Source organism: Eumetopias jubatus, unplaced genomic scaffold (assembly GCF_037043125.1).
Source record: "Eumetopias jubatus isolate StellerSeaLion01/CBP00866 unplaced genomic scaffold, mEumJub1_p1.0 scaffold_15, whole genome shotgun sequence".
In the NCBI taxonomy this organism is placed as follows: Eukaryota; Metazoa; Chordata; class Mammalia; order Carnivora; family Otariidae; genus Eumetopias; species Eumetopias jubatus.
The window spans coordinates 87,871,509-87,887,564 of NW_028274821.1; the positions used below are offsets into that span (position 1 = coordinate 87,871,509).

Below are 16,056 nucleotides of genomic sequence, written 5' to 3' on the forward strand. Positions count from 1 at the left end.
AGAGGGCTGGTGTTCTTTACGGATCTCTCGCATGAGTGTGACTTTGCATTCTCTGCTCTGACAGTGCCTGTCTTTCCCTAGGTGTGTGGAAATGCCCTCATGAAGCAGTACCAGGTACAGTTCTGGAAGATGATCCTTCTCATCAAAGAAGACTACTTCCCCAGGTATGTGGTGCATTGAATAGACTACATGGGACTCAGTGGGTGAAACACATGGTATCAGAGGCCCTTGCATGCTGTGACATGCTGGGTTTGACTTGGTTAAAAGCACATGTATTAAGTGTGACATCTTCTCTTATCCTCCTCTCTGATAGTTGAATAAATGCTTTTGAACTGTAATGAGAGTCTCTTAAATATTGTTGGCTAAATGAAAAAATGAATTAAGAAGATCCTGGATTCAGATATCTGACATTTCTTTAACTCTGTTTTCCAAAATCCCCCAGGTAATCTGGGATGATGATTACATGCAGGCATGAATTAACCCAGAGAATCAAACTCCCTTAATAAGTCAGTTTCTCCAACTGTTTGCTTGACTCTGTCATGGCGTTTCGCCTTTAGGTGCCCTTCTCATTCCTCAACACCCTGGCATTTCAGCTGGGGGAGAGGCCTTGGCAGCACCCATCCTGCCTGATCGCAAAGACCTTGGAAAGGAATGTCTTCCCTTTCCTTTATCCCTTGGTTTGAAAAGAAGCCTGAGACCGTCTGGAAGAATGACAGCATCCTTAGTCCAGAAGACATCTGAATCATTCGATCTACCCCTTCCTCTAGATCAGCAATGGCCCAAACTCCTCTCCAAGAGGAAGGTGGGAATCACAGCTGTGATCCGTGAGTCTTCTTCTTCTCCCTGCAGGATTGAAGCCATCACAAGCTCAGGACAGATGGGTTCCTTCATACGCCTCAAGCAGTTCTTAGAGGTAAGATGTCCTTAGACCAACACGTTCTGAGCTGTTGTTGACCTCGAGGGCACCCGTGTCTCACAAGTCATGGACCTCTAGGCTCTCGGATTGCAGTCTTCCTCTTGATTTTTTTATTTTATTTTATTTAAGTCATTTCTACACCCAACATGGGGCTCATACAACCCCAAGATCAAGAGTCACCTGCTCTTCCGACTGAACCAGCTGGTCGCCACTCCTCTTGATTTTTTTTGAACCCTACTTTTTTGTCCTTGATTCCCCCTTCACCTTAAGGGATGGCATTTCATCATCATCTTATGCGCCATCGTCCATGCTGCCTGAGGGGAAACTGTCTTAGGGGTGAATAAAATATACTTACTGAGTCTGGTGTCACTAATAAATTTCTTGCTTGCTGGCTGAGGTTCTTTCCTCAGGCTCAGGTCAGGGGAACTGGGAAATTTGGTCCCTCTTCTCCATGAGAACAAACTACACTTTCAGCCAGACTCCTCCCGTTTCTCAGTGCTGGAAACCAGAGGCTAAGTCTGACCAACAGCCTAGAAGTCTGTGGTCGGTCTGCCAGGACAAGACCCCTGACTTCCACTTTCCAGTAGCCCGAGTGGGCAGAAGGCGGTTGAGAAGGATGAGGCGGGCCTGTGGGAGGCGGGGTGGGGGCAGCATAACCAGCAGCCTGGCCTCGGTCCTCTGCTGCAGTTCACACAGAAGCAGAAGTCTCCTTGCTGCCATTGGTCTTACTCTGCCCGCTGTTGACTGCTGTTCGGAGGACTTGAGCTTGCTGTCCCTCAAAGCTTCTTCCAAATGTTAGATGTCGGAAGGAGTGTTAGCAGAAAATCATTCTGTTTTCTCCATCTTTCCCTGACCAGAAATGTTTGCAGCGCAAGGAGGTTCCTGTCCCCAAGGGCTTTCTGACTTCCTCCTTCTGGCGTTCCTGATGGCCCTCCATCACCCACCGTCACCGTTTTGTTGCAGAGGGACAATAATAAAGCAACTGAAAACAGCTGTATTTGGGAGAAGTCATGTCAGATTTAGAAATCCACCAATATATTTGTACCTTGCGACTGGGAGAGGAGACTTTTCAGGGGTCCCAGAACCTAGCAGGTCTCTTCAAAGGTTAGAGGCTCCTTAAGGGGTCTACATGGCAGAGTAAATGGCATTGGCTTTTCTTATTTCTGAAGTATGGTGAGAAGAGTGGCTTAGTACTTGGTCTCATCATTCATTTCCCTTGTGTCTGGTGTCTTTCAGAAGGTACATAGTACCTTCTGAAAGGTACTATGTTTACTATATTTAACTCTGAGCTGAAATGAGCCCACCACTTCCACTCCATCCTCTCCCACCGCCCTCCCGACCCCCACCAAGTCATGCTGTCCCTTTTCAGAGTACAGGTTAATACTTGAGGCCCAAATCCTTACATGCAAGTCTGGGTTATAGTGGTTTTCCTTTTCTCGGCTTGTGAAGTCTTTATAAGTTCAGAGGAAATGCCTGATGTAGACATAGATTAAGTCCCAAATTGTATCAGACATAGTTTAGCATCTGGGACTAGGACTGTTAATACATGTTCTGTTGAACAGGATGCACTGTTGGTCCTTTTAATTTGGAATTTGGCCCCTGGATGACTAGGGATGCATGAACCAGGGATTGGGGGCGCGGGGGTTGTTTTTGAATTTGGTTGAAGACGGCTGAGATGGCCTTGCAACATTATGCATGAGCCGAGCATCTACAAGCAATGACTCAGGGGTTAAATAAAATAAAGGTGTTTGGGAAGAATTGGGAGCTGCTTTAGAATTGTTGACATGTCCTGAGTAAAGAGTGGTAACAGATTCGCCTGACTAAAGCCACTACAGAAATTCAGAGCTTGGCTGTTCAGATAAGAATTGAGGTTTGTTTTAGGAAAGACTCCTCGTCTTTTGTACTACAGGCAGCTGTGGATCTCCTCTGTACTATGTGTCGTCTGCGGGGATGTGTTTTGGGGGGGCGGGATATCCCCTGCTACTCCTGAGCGGCTTGAAGTGATACCTTCTATGAATTGTAGACTCTGGTGCCAAAAAACAAGGAATAAAGCTTGATTTTTACAAACCCATTGCTAGTATCTAGTTGGTTGATGTGGCCACTTTCCTGTACCTTGAGCTGTGAATGTCACTGGCCTAGCTCTAGAATGGTGTGTGTTTCTCCCTATTTTGTCTTCTTGACCTTCACCTAGGGAAAACTGTTTTTTGGTCATTCCTTTTCAGAATTATGTACCAATAACTGACCTGGTTTTATCTAGCAGGAATGGAAAAGTACTGAAGTTTTTTCATGTGGATGCAACAAAATGAACTCTGGGGAAGGTGTCAGGAGACTTGGTGCAATTCACTTTTAGGTTTTATGTCCTTGGGTGAGTCATTCGCCTCCGCTGAGCCCCAGTTTCCCCTCCCCCTGCAAAAACACAAGAATTGGATGAGTCAGGAGCATAGTAGTTTTCAGGGCTCCGTGGCAGTGCCTTAGGGCAGAGCCTCCGAGCGGGTTTGTCAGGGGCACAGACCCATTAGCCTGCAGGACCTGCAGTGGCTGTGGCCCCCAAGGCCAGTTGCTGTTTGCCATTGTTTTCTATGCATTATGACCAGGAAGAGATTGGGAAGCCCTGACTTCAGAATGTTGAGTGGATGGGGCCCAGCCCTATAATCTGTGATCGCCTGAGGTGCACGGGGCCTACTAGAGTTTGTAGCTTATATTTTGCCCAGCTGTACATGGGGCCCTAAGGGAACCCTGGGATCCTCTCTGCCATAGGGATTTTGCTATATGTGCTGTATATATAGATTGTGGTTCTATGTAAGATTATATATGGGAATGTTCCTCCAAAAATGAAACGTGAAAAATGACTGGACAAAATGGTCTCTGAAGTCCATTCCACTTTGAATCTGTCTATACCACTCCATAGAAAACACCTCTCCTGATATTTGAATGTTTTTTCTCTAGGCATGTTTAACAGTCTTGCACACATCAGTCGATGCTTAGAATTCCTAATAGGTTCTTGACGGTAAACCAAGAAAGGAGAGCATTGGGGAAGCCAGGTTTTTGATACTCGCTGACAGGGTCGTCTTGAGAACGATTGCTGGCCGATAGATACACCTCTGATGGTAGCATCAGATTCCTTAAAGTGGAATACTAAGGCTGGCATCCAGTTTTTAAATTCAGGCACTCACTTGCCTGCTTGCTTCCTTTCAAGCTTGACCTCATTTCTCAGGCTCAGTGCCCATATTTTTGTTCTGTCATTGTCCTATATCATTTTAAAGCAAACTTGAGGATGAGTTAAAAATTCCAACAGGAGAGAAACCCTGCACATCCCTTGGATAGAAGAATGGTTCTGGAGAGTTCCTTCCCCTACTCCTCAAGCTTCCTGTGTTGAAAGCAGTGACCTAACTAGGTTTGGCTGTCTTCCATCTCAGTGTCAGGGCAGCCAGGGGAGCCACAGAGCCTCAGACGGAGTCCTCAGACCTGGCCTCTCACTTCCCCTTTCTCTGTCCCACTGAATGAGTTCCTGACACTAGATTTCCTGTGGACCTGCAGAAAGCAGGTGAGAGCAGTGGTGAATTTGCGGTAACACCACATTCGGTGTGGAGCCTCCCTAAAAGAAAAAAGAACTTATTCTCTAGTTTACAGCTGGGCTCCATTTTTTTTTTTTTTTAATACGAATTTAAACAGCTGATGCATTCAAGAAACATTTTTCTTTTAGCTTCTTCAGGTTGCTTACACTAAATGCAGTACATGACCCTGAATTGGAACCTATACCAGAAAAGATTCTTTAAAAAAAGTCTTTAAAAAATTCAGTGTCTTATAAAGGACACTGGGACAATTGCTAAAACTTGAATGAGGTCTGTAAGTTAGATAATAGTATTCAAGATTAATTTGACTTTTATCATTGTACTGTGGTCATAAAAATGAATATCCTTATTTTTTAAAAATTCTGTTTATTTGAGAGAGAGAGCATGAGCAGGGCAGAGGGAGAAGCAGACTCCCTGCTGAGCAGGGAGCCCGATGCAGGACTTGATCCCAGAACCCTGGGATCGTGAACTGAGCTGAAGGCAGACGCTTAATTGACTGAGCCACCCGTGTGCCCCAGTTATATACACTCTTATACAAGCATAGTTCTTAAGTAAATAGACTCGGAACCCATGTTGTTCTGTAACCTGTGGTCACTCAGTAATACCTCAAATACTTTTCAAGTCCATCAGTGTGAAGTATATCACCAATACGGTCTGTTGAACTTATGAATCATATATTTAATCATTTTTTAAAAGATTTTATTTAAAAAAAGGGGAGATTTTATTTATTTGACAGAGACACAGCGAGAGAGGGAACACAAGCAGGGGGAGTGGGAGAGGGAGAAGCAGGCTTCCCGCGGAGCAGGGAGCCCTATGCGGGGCTCGATGTGGGGCTCGATGCGGGGCTCGATCCCAGGACCCTGGGATCATGACCTGAGCCGAAGGCAGACGCCCAACAACTGAGCCACCCAGGCGCCCCACCTTTTTTTTTTTTTTAAGGGAGGAAATGTTTACTTACTTATTTTTTTAAAGCAATCTTTACGCCTAATATGGTGCTCAAACTCACAACCCTGACGGGTGCTCCACCGACTGAGCCAGCCAGGCGCCCCTGCTTTGTTTATTAACTGTGGTAAAATACATACATCACTCAAAAGTTACCATTTCAACCATTTGTAAGTATATGGTCCTGTGGCATTAAATGCATTCCCACTGTTGTACAGCCATCACCGTCTGTGCCCAGAACTTTCTCCTCTTGCAAAACTGAAACCCTGTCCCCGTTAAACACTCACTGCCCATCCTCCTCTCACCCCAGCCCCTGGCCAGCTCTGCTCTACTTTCTGTCTCTATAAACTTGACTCTAACGGGGACCTCAAGTAAGTAGAATGGTGCGGTCTTTGTGCTTTTGTGTCTGGTTTATTTCACTTAGCATAACATCCTCGGGGGTCATCCAGCCACTGTGTTCCTTGCCAGCTCTGACACTGCAGAATGTCATCTGGGAAGAAGTACAGTCCACGTGCCAGGGTAACTTCTCAATCAACTCCTTCATGGGGAGAGAAGAAGTGGAAGTGCTTGGTGCTTGTTAACTGCTGTGCACGTGGATCGGGAGGGAGATTGGGAGAGAGAGAGGGAGAGGAGGGAGGGAGAGGGAGTTTCTCCAGGGAGAGCCAGAGGGTAATTTTCCATGGCTGGAACAGATGAAAACATCATTATGTTTTGTGTATTTCCAATCAGTTGTCCTCTTGAACTTGAAAAGGTATTGGGACTATCTGGATGCCTAAGTTTAGGGTGCATATCAAACCTTCAGAGAACTGGGGGGGTGGCGGATAGAAAAAGCTGGAATTCAGTCTCTCCGCCCCCCTCCTTGCTGTTCAGGAGGACACTGGGAACTGGGAGTTGATTGCTATACTGTCCTGCACTGTTTTTTTTTCCTGACTGAGTTTCTCTCCAAAACAAAGAGAGCCATTATCTGCTCTGTCATCTCTCCCTATACACCTAGCAGAGCCTTAGGCGTACAGTGAAATTGGTGGGAGGTGAGGTAGGCACACAACAGAACACATAAGGAAGGGCTTTTTCAACGTCTCATTTCCAGTGCCAAGTGCAGAATGGGGTGGGTGAGTGAGTGGGAGGTGTAGGGCCAGAGATAATGGGTTTTGGCCTTGTCTCAGATCAGACAAAGGATCAAAGAGTAAGATTTTAGTTTCTGTACCAGTACCACAGCTCTCAAAACTGTTTTTCATCTGGTAAAAGCAACAAAATCCCCATTTCACCATGAGGCTGTAGTGATTTACAAGAAAGATCTTCCCTTTTTACAGCCCATGCCCAGGCCCTTGAGACCAATTCCTTGCTGGAGCAGAAGATCTTAGAAATTTTGGAGAGCTATGATTGTGTAAGCCATCTTGTACCCAGAGCTGATTATATGATTAAACATTTTGTTGCTCCCCGGTGCAGAAGAGGCTGTCGACGCCATCAACTGTTCCAGAAACGCACACCCCAGGGAGGCGTTACCCAGTCCTGTTTTCTCTTTATAGAAGATTGCAGGAAATGCCTCTTAGCTCCTACGTTTTTCCTCCAGATTCTACAAAGCTGCTCCTGGGGTGTGGCCATTCCTTTTCCCTGCACTCCGATGGGTTGAGGGAATAGGAGAATATTTCTTTAGAAGAGGGCAGCTTAGAAACCAGATGGCGGATCCCAGGCACAGGGGAAGAAGGCCAAACGGCAGAGGACCAGGAAGCCCAGGGCTGGGCCTGGGCCCAAGTTCTGGTACAGTGTCCCGGGCCTCTTGGTAACCAGGAGGCTGAGGCCTTCCGAGCTGCAGAGCTCCTGGTCTGCCTGACTGCCCAGGAATGATCTGGGTGTTACTCCCAATGGCTGCTGCCCAGCTGTCACAGAAGCAGGGGGTGGGGAAAGGGCTTCCCAACAGAGGGCTCTGGGCTGCACCAGAGTTTAGAGCCAGGCTCTTAAACTGCTAAGACTGTAAGTAACAGAAACTCCAGAAATCCCCTTTCCCCCCACCCCAGCACCCTAGCATCCACCGTTGCAGTGCCTCCCTTTCCTAGGGGAAGGCAGCAGAACATAGTGTCGAGGAGAAGGTTCTGACTGCTTGGATCCAAATCCTAGCTTTTCTTCTTCTTCTTCTTCTTTTTAATCCTAGCCTTTCTTCTTGCTAGCTGCTTAACCTAGGCAAGAGACCTAGCTTCCATGTCAGAGTGCTCATTTCTAAAATGGGGGAATAATACATACCTTGTAAAATTATTGCACAGATCAAGAAAAAAAAGGTTAACACATGAAATGCTTAGCAAAGCGCCTGGTACATAAGGAAAGTTCAATTAATTGTGGCCTGAAGAACTTTAACGTCTTGTTTATAAAATACGACTAATGCATCTTATTCCACCGGCGACCTGTCAGAAAGCTTTCGCTATAAGGATATAAGAAATTATTAACTCTCCAAATCCCAAACGACAGACTTCAACTCCAAATTAGTCTTTATTCTTGGGGGATCGGATTTGGCCTTTTCTTACCACCACCTCAAACCTGGAGCCCAAATCATCCTCGGTTTCTAGGCCCCAGCCCCCACCAGAGTAGGCTAACTTGGGGCCCGGCCGCAGCCATCTCCTAGGGAAAGGGGGCAGGAAGAAGAAAAGCCTGGGGGTGATCTCACCCTTGGGGACTGGGCGTTTTACAGACATGGGTGCGCAGCATCCCCAGCCAGACTGCAGCGACGGCCCCTGCCCCGCCCTTCGCTGCAGTCCTGGAAGGGCTCCCAGGGGCGGAGGGGCGGGGTGGGGTGCAGAAGATTCTCTGCAGGACGGGGAGGGGCAGGATTGGAGGATCCGAGGTGCGGAAGGGCGGGGCGGCTGCCGCATCTCGGCCCGCCCGCGCGAAGGCAGTGACTCCATTGCACCATCTCCCCCAACCCCTGGCGCGCGCCCTCCTTTCCCATCCTCCAGCCGCGCTCCCCGGAGTCGGCTCTTCCCCCGCAGCGGCGCTTCGGCTCCTTCCGGGAGCGTTCGGCCCTTTCCGTCCCGCGATCGGGAAGCGAGCCGGCGAGAGCTCCGCCCCCTTAGCTCTGCCGGCGCTCGCCCCCGCCCCTCGCGCCGCGCCCCGGCGCTTCCCCCGCGCTCGCGCCCGCCCGCCGCCGGAACGCGCGTGGCCGCCTATAAAAGAGGCGAGCCGCGCGCGTCGCCGCCACTACCCGCTGCGGAGCGAACGGCAAGGTGGGAGGCCGCGGAGGCGCGTCGGTCCCTCAGCAACACCCCCCCCCCCAGCCCGGCGCACCCACCGCCCTCACCCTGCAGGAGCCGGTGAGAGGGGGAGCAGGGGAGCTCGGGGAGGGAGCAGGGCCCGAGGGCAGCCGGCCCCTGGGTGGGGAGCCGGGCAGCCCCTGGGGCGGGGCGGGGCCCGAGCGCGGACAGGTGAGCCCGGCCGCCTTTCAGCTCCCTCCGACGGGCGGGGATCCGGCGGGCCGGCCGCAACGGGCCCGGGGAGCGTGGGCTGCGGAGGAGCCGCCCGGCCCAGCCTGGGCGCCGGCCGCTGGAATGTCATTGACTGGGCGGAGGGGGGGAGGCGAGGCCGCTGGGTCCGTCCCGCTCCCCCACCCCCAAGCCGGGCTGCGGCCCCGCCCTGCCCCATCCGGCTGCGGCAGGTGGGGCGGGGGCCCCTAGCGGGATCGTCACCATACCCCTTCCTGCAGAGCGCTCCCCCAGCGCCCCCGATCCCTTGCCTCGGTGGGGAGCGACTTCTGCAGCTCCTTTTCCCCAGTCCCCACAGCAGTGCCGGCCCAGCCCTTGAGGGAGGGAGAGCCGAGAGCATAGAGGAAAGGGCTCTTTGACCTTAATTTCATCCAATGTGGCGATTCTTGGCCGCCTCTCTAGACGCAGAGAGGTCCGAGACTGGCCATCTCCTTTTCCTTCCTCGTAATAAACATTTCTTTCCTACCCAGTTGTGATTTGCTTGTAAATAACAGGTAGATGCGGCGCTTCTTTGTATGAGACTCAAATCCAATAACTCAATAGCTTACGAGTTATTCCCCTCCCCCTACCCCCCGCCCCACCCGAGACGGTCTTTCGATTGGTGGACATTATATTATTTGTCCAAAATTCTACAGCTACGGCAGTGTTGAATGATAGAGCAGCCTTTTGTTTGAAAGCTAGCCCTGCGAATTTGACAAGATGCTTCCTAAAGAAAATTGTCTTTAAGAGTTTCTTTGATGCATTGGGACAGAATATTTTAAATAAGGGGCTTGTCAAGGTTAAGGGTTGCATATGCATATGTTTTAAATGAAAAGCCTCAATAGCCCATAAAGTTGGATTGAGATGATCGAATTGCCCCAACACCTTCTCAAATCTCTTTTATATAATAGATACTAAAATACGTAGGCCCTTTGTTACGTCTTCATCATGGTATTTTAGAAAAACTAAACCATCATGGTTGTTAGAGAAGAATAGAAGAGAGACCATCTGAAGTATTCTAATGTGTGGAGAAATTGCGGAGTCATAGCAATCGGACCTAAGTAAAACAATGTATCAAAGATGGAAGGGTGGGGGTGTCAGGAAACAGAAAATCTTAAGAATAGCCACTCAGCTGTATGAAGCTATTGAGCCAAGGTTCCAACTCCTGAACTAGTCTTTTCCCTTTTGTTGCAGCAAAAGTCTTAGATTTTCAAAGGTCAAATTGAAGTCAAAGTTTAAAAATGTGCTGTTGGGAAAAAAAATGTGCTGCAGTAAGGGCCTCTGCAGGAAATTAACAATAAACCTCTTTTCGTAACTGGGCCAATAATTACTCAAGGGGACCCTCAAAGTGTGTTAGCTGTTATCTAGGGACCTCCACAGAGAGACGGACCTCGAAGGGAGGATTTGCCCAGTGCTGGACAGATGTGAAGCAGTTCTTAGAGTAACCCATCAGCTGAGTAACATCCTCGGATATGCTTTTGGTCTTGGCAGTGGGTTTTGTAGCAATCTAGCAATTGGAGAAATCTGATATGTCACAGGCTGTAATATGAGCTTGTCAAATATCTGATGAACAGGTTTAGGTGGTGAGATCCGGTTTATAAATACATCTTTCTTTTGGTTCCCTGGGTTAGAATTTGCTCTATTTTTCCTTACCTGCCTTCATCCCAAAGGGAGGGGCCGACTGCTAAGCAGCGAGTGTCAGTTGCAGTCCACAGCCCTGTCATTGCTGAACCTGCACGAAGGATAGTGGGCACGAGGCCGGCCTTGTAATCAATCCTCCGTGGGCTATGCAAGGACTCCGCTAGCTATGTGGTCCGGGCTACTGCAGCTGTGGTCAGAGTAGGTAGAAGAATGCGCCGCCCTGATGGCAAGTGCTGACTCCCGGAATGCTGAGAAGGAGTGCAGAGCCGGCCGAGCACTTGGGGCCTGGGCCCCGGGGCACGGAGCAGCTGTGCCAGTTACCTCCCTTCCACCTTTTTTGCATATTCCTCTTGTATGGGTTTTGAACAGGAAATAGTATTCTGTAAAGGAAATATACCAGTAAATGAGGCCCAAGTCAGATCTCTATAGCTTGAGTTCTTTCTTGTTTCTCATGAGGTCTTGGTGTTTTGTAACTGAATGGAAGGGGATTTAGGAATCGGCTAGTCTTGGGAGTCTCGCTTAATTTATTGGACTGTGGATCTGGGGAGGGCGTGTTTAGTGTTAGAAAGCATATTCAGTATTCTCTATTTGAAAAGTGGGGAAGCTGAGACCCAAAGGGGGTATAACTTGGCCGAGGGAGCACATCTAGATAAATAGGAACTGCTAAGGGACCAGAGAACATTGGGTCTCTTTCCATATTTTAAATCCCTGTGGGATTCAGAAGCTCTGCAGAACAAGAAAGGCGTTGGGAGAACACCAGGAGTTTGGTTTTTATTTGTGTTTCAGATATTCCTAATGGTCTGTTTTCATTTTGAAATGATTTTGTTCAGTTTGCCCTTAGAAGCTTGTTACCTTGCTCTCCCCCTCCCTCTTTAGACTCCACATTCCTCCATCATGTTGTCATCGTTTCGTAAACGCAGAGTCCAGGTATTTGACCAGCATGCAGGAAACGGGTTGCCTTTTCGGTTTTGCCTGGCTTGCAGTGAAGACACATTTGTGGCAGAGGTTGAGTGATCCAAAGGGGGGTAGAAAACCCTGCCTGCATGACTTTTCTGTGAAGCCAATTGGTTAGGGTTGGGGTTTTTCTCTGGTTTTTTTTTTTTTTTGGTGTTACATGAACAAAAGTCTTAGTAAATTTATTCTAAAATTGCCGAAGCCTCCTGTTTTTTGCCTTCCTCTCTTTCAGGCATGAATATATTAATTTTTTCTCACCCTACTGGTGTTTGCATGTAGTGTTTGCTCTTTTTATTGATGGTTACTTGGTTTTTAAGAACCAAGGGACTGAACAGATTATCTTAGATATTTGGAAAAAATAATCTGAAAATGTGTCATAAAAGTAGTGTTTTTAAATTTGACAAATATCATAAACTTGGGTTTGTTTCCTGTTCCCATCGACTAATTTTCTTTGCCACAATCCTTGTAAGGAAATGGAGCTTGTATTTTCTTGGCTAAAAAAAGCTCACTATATTATTTTGTGTACAGTTTTTGAATGTTTGCTAAATTGGACCTTTTTCAAAAAGAAAAATGCTTAAAATTAATGTCTTGATAGCCTATAAGGAGAAATATAAACTTTGCAAATTTCTAGTGATTATGGGTGATAAATCCAAGGCAAGCCCTTTTATAAATCAGAGTGGTGAATTGGTTGAAACGAGGTTTATAAAAATGGGCCACAAATATAACCTTTTCCTGTTTTGAATGTCAGTAACAATACTTTGCACTTACATACCTCTCATCTGAATTTTACAGGTTAAGAGGTAAGTAGCAACATGATAGTATTTGGGAAGCACTCAGAAGTAAGTTTTCTCAACGTTGCTCTGCATTTCTGGATTTTGATGCAATGCAGTATGAATCTTTTGCTTTCTTAAAGCTAAGTCCCTGCTCACCTCTGCAGAAATGGGCTAATGAGTTGAAGTGAATTAATAGTCTAAGGGCCGACATGCAGATCCACAGAAGGAAAAATAGTTGTTGTTTTATTCATGGTTAAAACTCTTTTTTTTTAATATTTTATTTATTTATTTGACAGAGAGATACAGCGAGAGAGGGAACACAAGCAGGGGGAGTGGGAGAGGGAGAAGCAGGCTTCCTGCTGAGCAGGGAGCCCGATGTGGGGCTCAATTCCACAACCCTGGGATCATGACCTGAGCCGAAGGAAGGCAGCTGCTTAACTGAGCAAGCCACCCAGGCGCCCCTCATGGTTGAAACTCTTAATTTATGTATTATTTACCTCTCTGCTTACCATCAGCTCCGCCACTAGAATCTGCAGCTGAGCTGGTTTGGAGTTCATTTGCTCGATCTGAGAATCAGTTGGAATAAAATGTTAATGCGTGCTAAACAGTTCTTTGGTGCTTTGTTCTCCGGAGAGGCCCGTCCACATGTGTGGATATAGTTCTCCTGCTTTGCACGTGTAAAATTTGGTAATAGGTTGGCTTTCTGAGCCAGGGAAAAACCTGCGTTGCCAGTCCTGCCCCTTTAAAGAGCTCTGACTAAGCAACCAAAGTAAATCTGAGGGATGGTTTTTCTGACCCTTTGCTTTGCGAGATGTGTATGAATTTTTCCGTAGAGCCAAATGATCTGTTCATCCCTTTAGTCCCCCCAAATCCCTTTCCTTGCAAAAGAGTGTATCTGGTGAAATTGGAGTTCACTGTGTAGTTTTCCAGATGCCTCTTATATCCCGCACATTCTGCGGCTGATCCGGCGCTTTGTCTCCATGACTCCTTCATCCTTACTACAAATGGATTCTCTTGTGGGGTTCCACAGGGAAATTGTGCTGAATTCCTCCCCTCTCCCAGGATCTGCGGGAGGGTGTCCTAAACTACTCACTGCAGGTGCCAGGTTCGCTGAGTTGGAGGCATCTGACCTTTGGTCCGAGAACAATTTCTATCTGCAGTCTTTTCTGTTGCCTAACTCAGATCCCTTAATACCCATCCCTCCCGTCCTCCAGAGATGAATCCCCTTGCACAGCGGGGCAGATAGCTTCTGTAGGTGAGGCCAAGCCATTTAAAAATTCCCTCAATACCAAGAAGTGGCTCAGACAGCCGTCTCTTGGCATTTACAAGATGACAGTTATTAATTAGTGTCTAGGCTCAGCTGTAGAAAGCCATTTTCAGTTGATAATATGTGTGAATTTGTGTCAGATATGAGGAGTCATTCTCAGGCGTGTTATATCTTTGGATTAAACTAGAACTTTCTACCCAAGGTTCATATCTTTAGACACCCCCCCCCCTTCTTCCCAGAGATCTGGCAGTACTGTAAGAATGCTGACAAGGTCTTTTTATTTATTACAATAGAGGACATAGTTGTAATTCTTGTTTTATCCCCCGAGATCAATTCATGTTACTTGCTGAATGACGCGGCTAACATTTTGACTGCTGCATTGCAGCATTTATAAATAGCCTATATCTTCAGTCTTCTCGAAAAATATTCGCAAAACTACAACATTTTTCTTCGGTTACCTTCATTGGGAAGCTGTCCTTAAACATACAGAGAATATATTTAGCACTTCATTTCCTCTCCTTTGTTCTCTGTGGACAGAGACCTGATTGGTAAAATCAGAGTTGATGCGCTCCTTTGAGATAAACAGTCGACTGCAGTCCTGGGAAGTTGGTTCCTCTGTGGGTTTTTAGACAGTTAGTGAAATAGATAGATAGGCTGGTGTGGTTGGAGATTGTTTTTTAATGGCACATTTCCCAAAGTCTTCCTTTCTAGCTCTCAAAAGGCGTTAATCCCATTAAGGCTGGGAACAACCTGGAACATTCTCTGTGGAGCCTGCCTTATCAGTCAGCTGCATATTTCAGGGCAGGGGTGGGGTTCTTGCCGCCTGCGGCCTCAGTCCTGGGGGAATGTTGCACACACAGGCAGAGTCCAAGAAATCCCACTAACTCCCTCCACGTAGTTTTGGGGGAGAGCCTAGCACATCTTCCGGCGGCAATAGTTCTTGGTGATACAAACATTTTTCTGATTTTTAATATCATCAATGGAAATGACCCGTTTCTGAGCAAAGAAACTGGAGCTTCTATAGATAAACTTAGAGACAGCTCCCTATCAGGTTAAGGGGTGGGGAACTCTTATTAACCCGTCATCTTAGGCTCCTGTAACCATGCAAATGAGGATCCTGAATGCCCACAGCAGTGGGAGAAGCTTTGATGACTTTCAGATGCCCAGCTCCCCAGGGACAGCCAGTGGTGGCTTGGCAGAGCTCCCACCTACTGACGTCAGCTGATCTGCAGGAAAGAAAAGTCCATTATTGCCTGACCAAAGCACTTGGTATAGAATTGACTTGTTCTACTTCACTGGGGTGACAAAGAGGGCCTTTTAGGTTGGTTAATTTCAGCAGGGCCTCGCTGGACTGTCCCCCTGGATTGGTAGGCAGGGGGACTTGCTAAGGCGGTGCCCTTGCCGCATTATGTTGGGGATTCTTGGCTTCGTCATAAACGGCCTGCTCCCCAGTGAGATTTCTTAGAAATTTCCATAGCAGCTAAAGGATTTTCGAAATGCAGTGAATCCTGTGTATGAAGAGACAGGACAGACGCCCTAAGCATTCATCTAAGGACTCAGACATCTTGCAGGAACTCGTGCACTGTGGTGGTTTCATACGTAACTACACCTTCCTTGGCACATTTTGTTGCCAGAAAATTTTGTGAGGGAGCAAATTAGACAAAATGTCCTGCTCTTTTTTAATCTTAAATGGTTTCTCAAGGGAGTAGAGCAAAGGAAGTGTATAATTTCTTAACGCTGATTGTTTACTAACTTAAGACTCAATCTTACAAAAACAATATTTATTTCTTGATTAAAAAAAATTTTTTTAAGTTTTTATTTAATCGCTACACCCAGTGTGGGACTCAAACTCACGACCCTGAGAGTCACATGCAGCACCGGCTGAGCCATCCAGGAGCCCAATTTTTATTTTTTTGAATAATTAATATATCTGCTTCCCCCTTTCTTCCCTCCAAAGTGGTGATGGGAAAAATAAGAGGTAGTGAAAGGAATGAATATGCAAACAGCGGTCAATAAAAGAATATGTCAGTTGCAGTCATGTGCAGAATCATTGGTTCCGGCACGCTAGTCTGGGAACCAGAGGATCCCGGCTCACCCCCCTAGGCTCTGTGACTCGGTTATTAGATGACCTTGTGTCCCCTGCCTACTTAATAATGAAGTGCCACAGTTTCTCTCTTTCCAGGTTCAGAATGTAACTGCTCTACTGTGTGCTGAGTTCTGTGGTCAGAGAGGAAGAGGAAGATAAGGTCTTTTTTATATAGTCCCTTAGGAACTCTGAATTTACTAAAGAATCACAAAAATGGCCGGGAGAAAACCTGGCAGAATGTGACGTGCTCTAAAGAGAAGCATGGGGGGAGTGAAGACTTCTGACTTAGGACTGCAGAGAGGACAAGGTAGTTGCTTTAGACTTGGAGGGGTTTGTATGGTATTCGGTGGTGAATCTGGGAGTAGGAGAGAACATTCCTGACCACGGGGACTTTCTAAACTGGGAAATGGGCCCTGCCAGGGCCTGTAACTTGGAGTTGGTGTGGGCGTCTGATAAGAG

General features: G+C 47.2%; 2 protein-coding genes across 12 annotated transcripts in view; both read left to right on the forward strand.

Moving 5' to 3' along the window:
* The window catches only part of GLE1 (GLE1 RNA export mediator), a 28,722-nt gene extending 25,735 nt beyond the window's left edge, over nucleotides 1-2,987 (forward strand). For 2 of the 3 annotated variants that reach the window (XM_028107786.1, XM_028107788.1), the window contains 3 exons: nucleotides 82-164; nucleotides 850-913; nucleotides 1,774-2,987. In XM_028107786.1, coding sequence (XP_027963587.1) covers nucleotides 82-164; nucleotides 850-913; nucleotides 1,774-1,842 — 216 coding nt within the window. In that variant the 3' untranslated portion in view covers nucleotides 1,843-2,987. The other variant, XM_028107787.1, reaches the window with a different exon arrangement.
* Nucleotides 2,988-8,620: 5,633 nt separating this feature from the next.
* The window catches only part of SPTAN1 (spectrin alpha, non-erythrocytic 1), a 60,867-nt gene continuing 53,431 nt past the window's right edge, over nucleotides 8,621-16,056 (forward strand). For all 9 annotated transcript variants that reach the window (XM_028107815.2, XM_028107817.2, XM_028107816.2 and 6 more), the window contains exon 1: nucleotides 8,621-8,729. The gene's annotated coding sequence lies outside the window, so the exon portion shown is untranslated. The remainder of the gene's footprint in view (nucleotides 8,730-16,056) is intronic.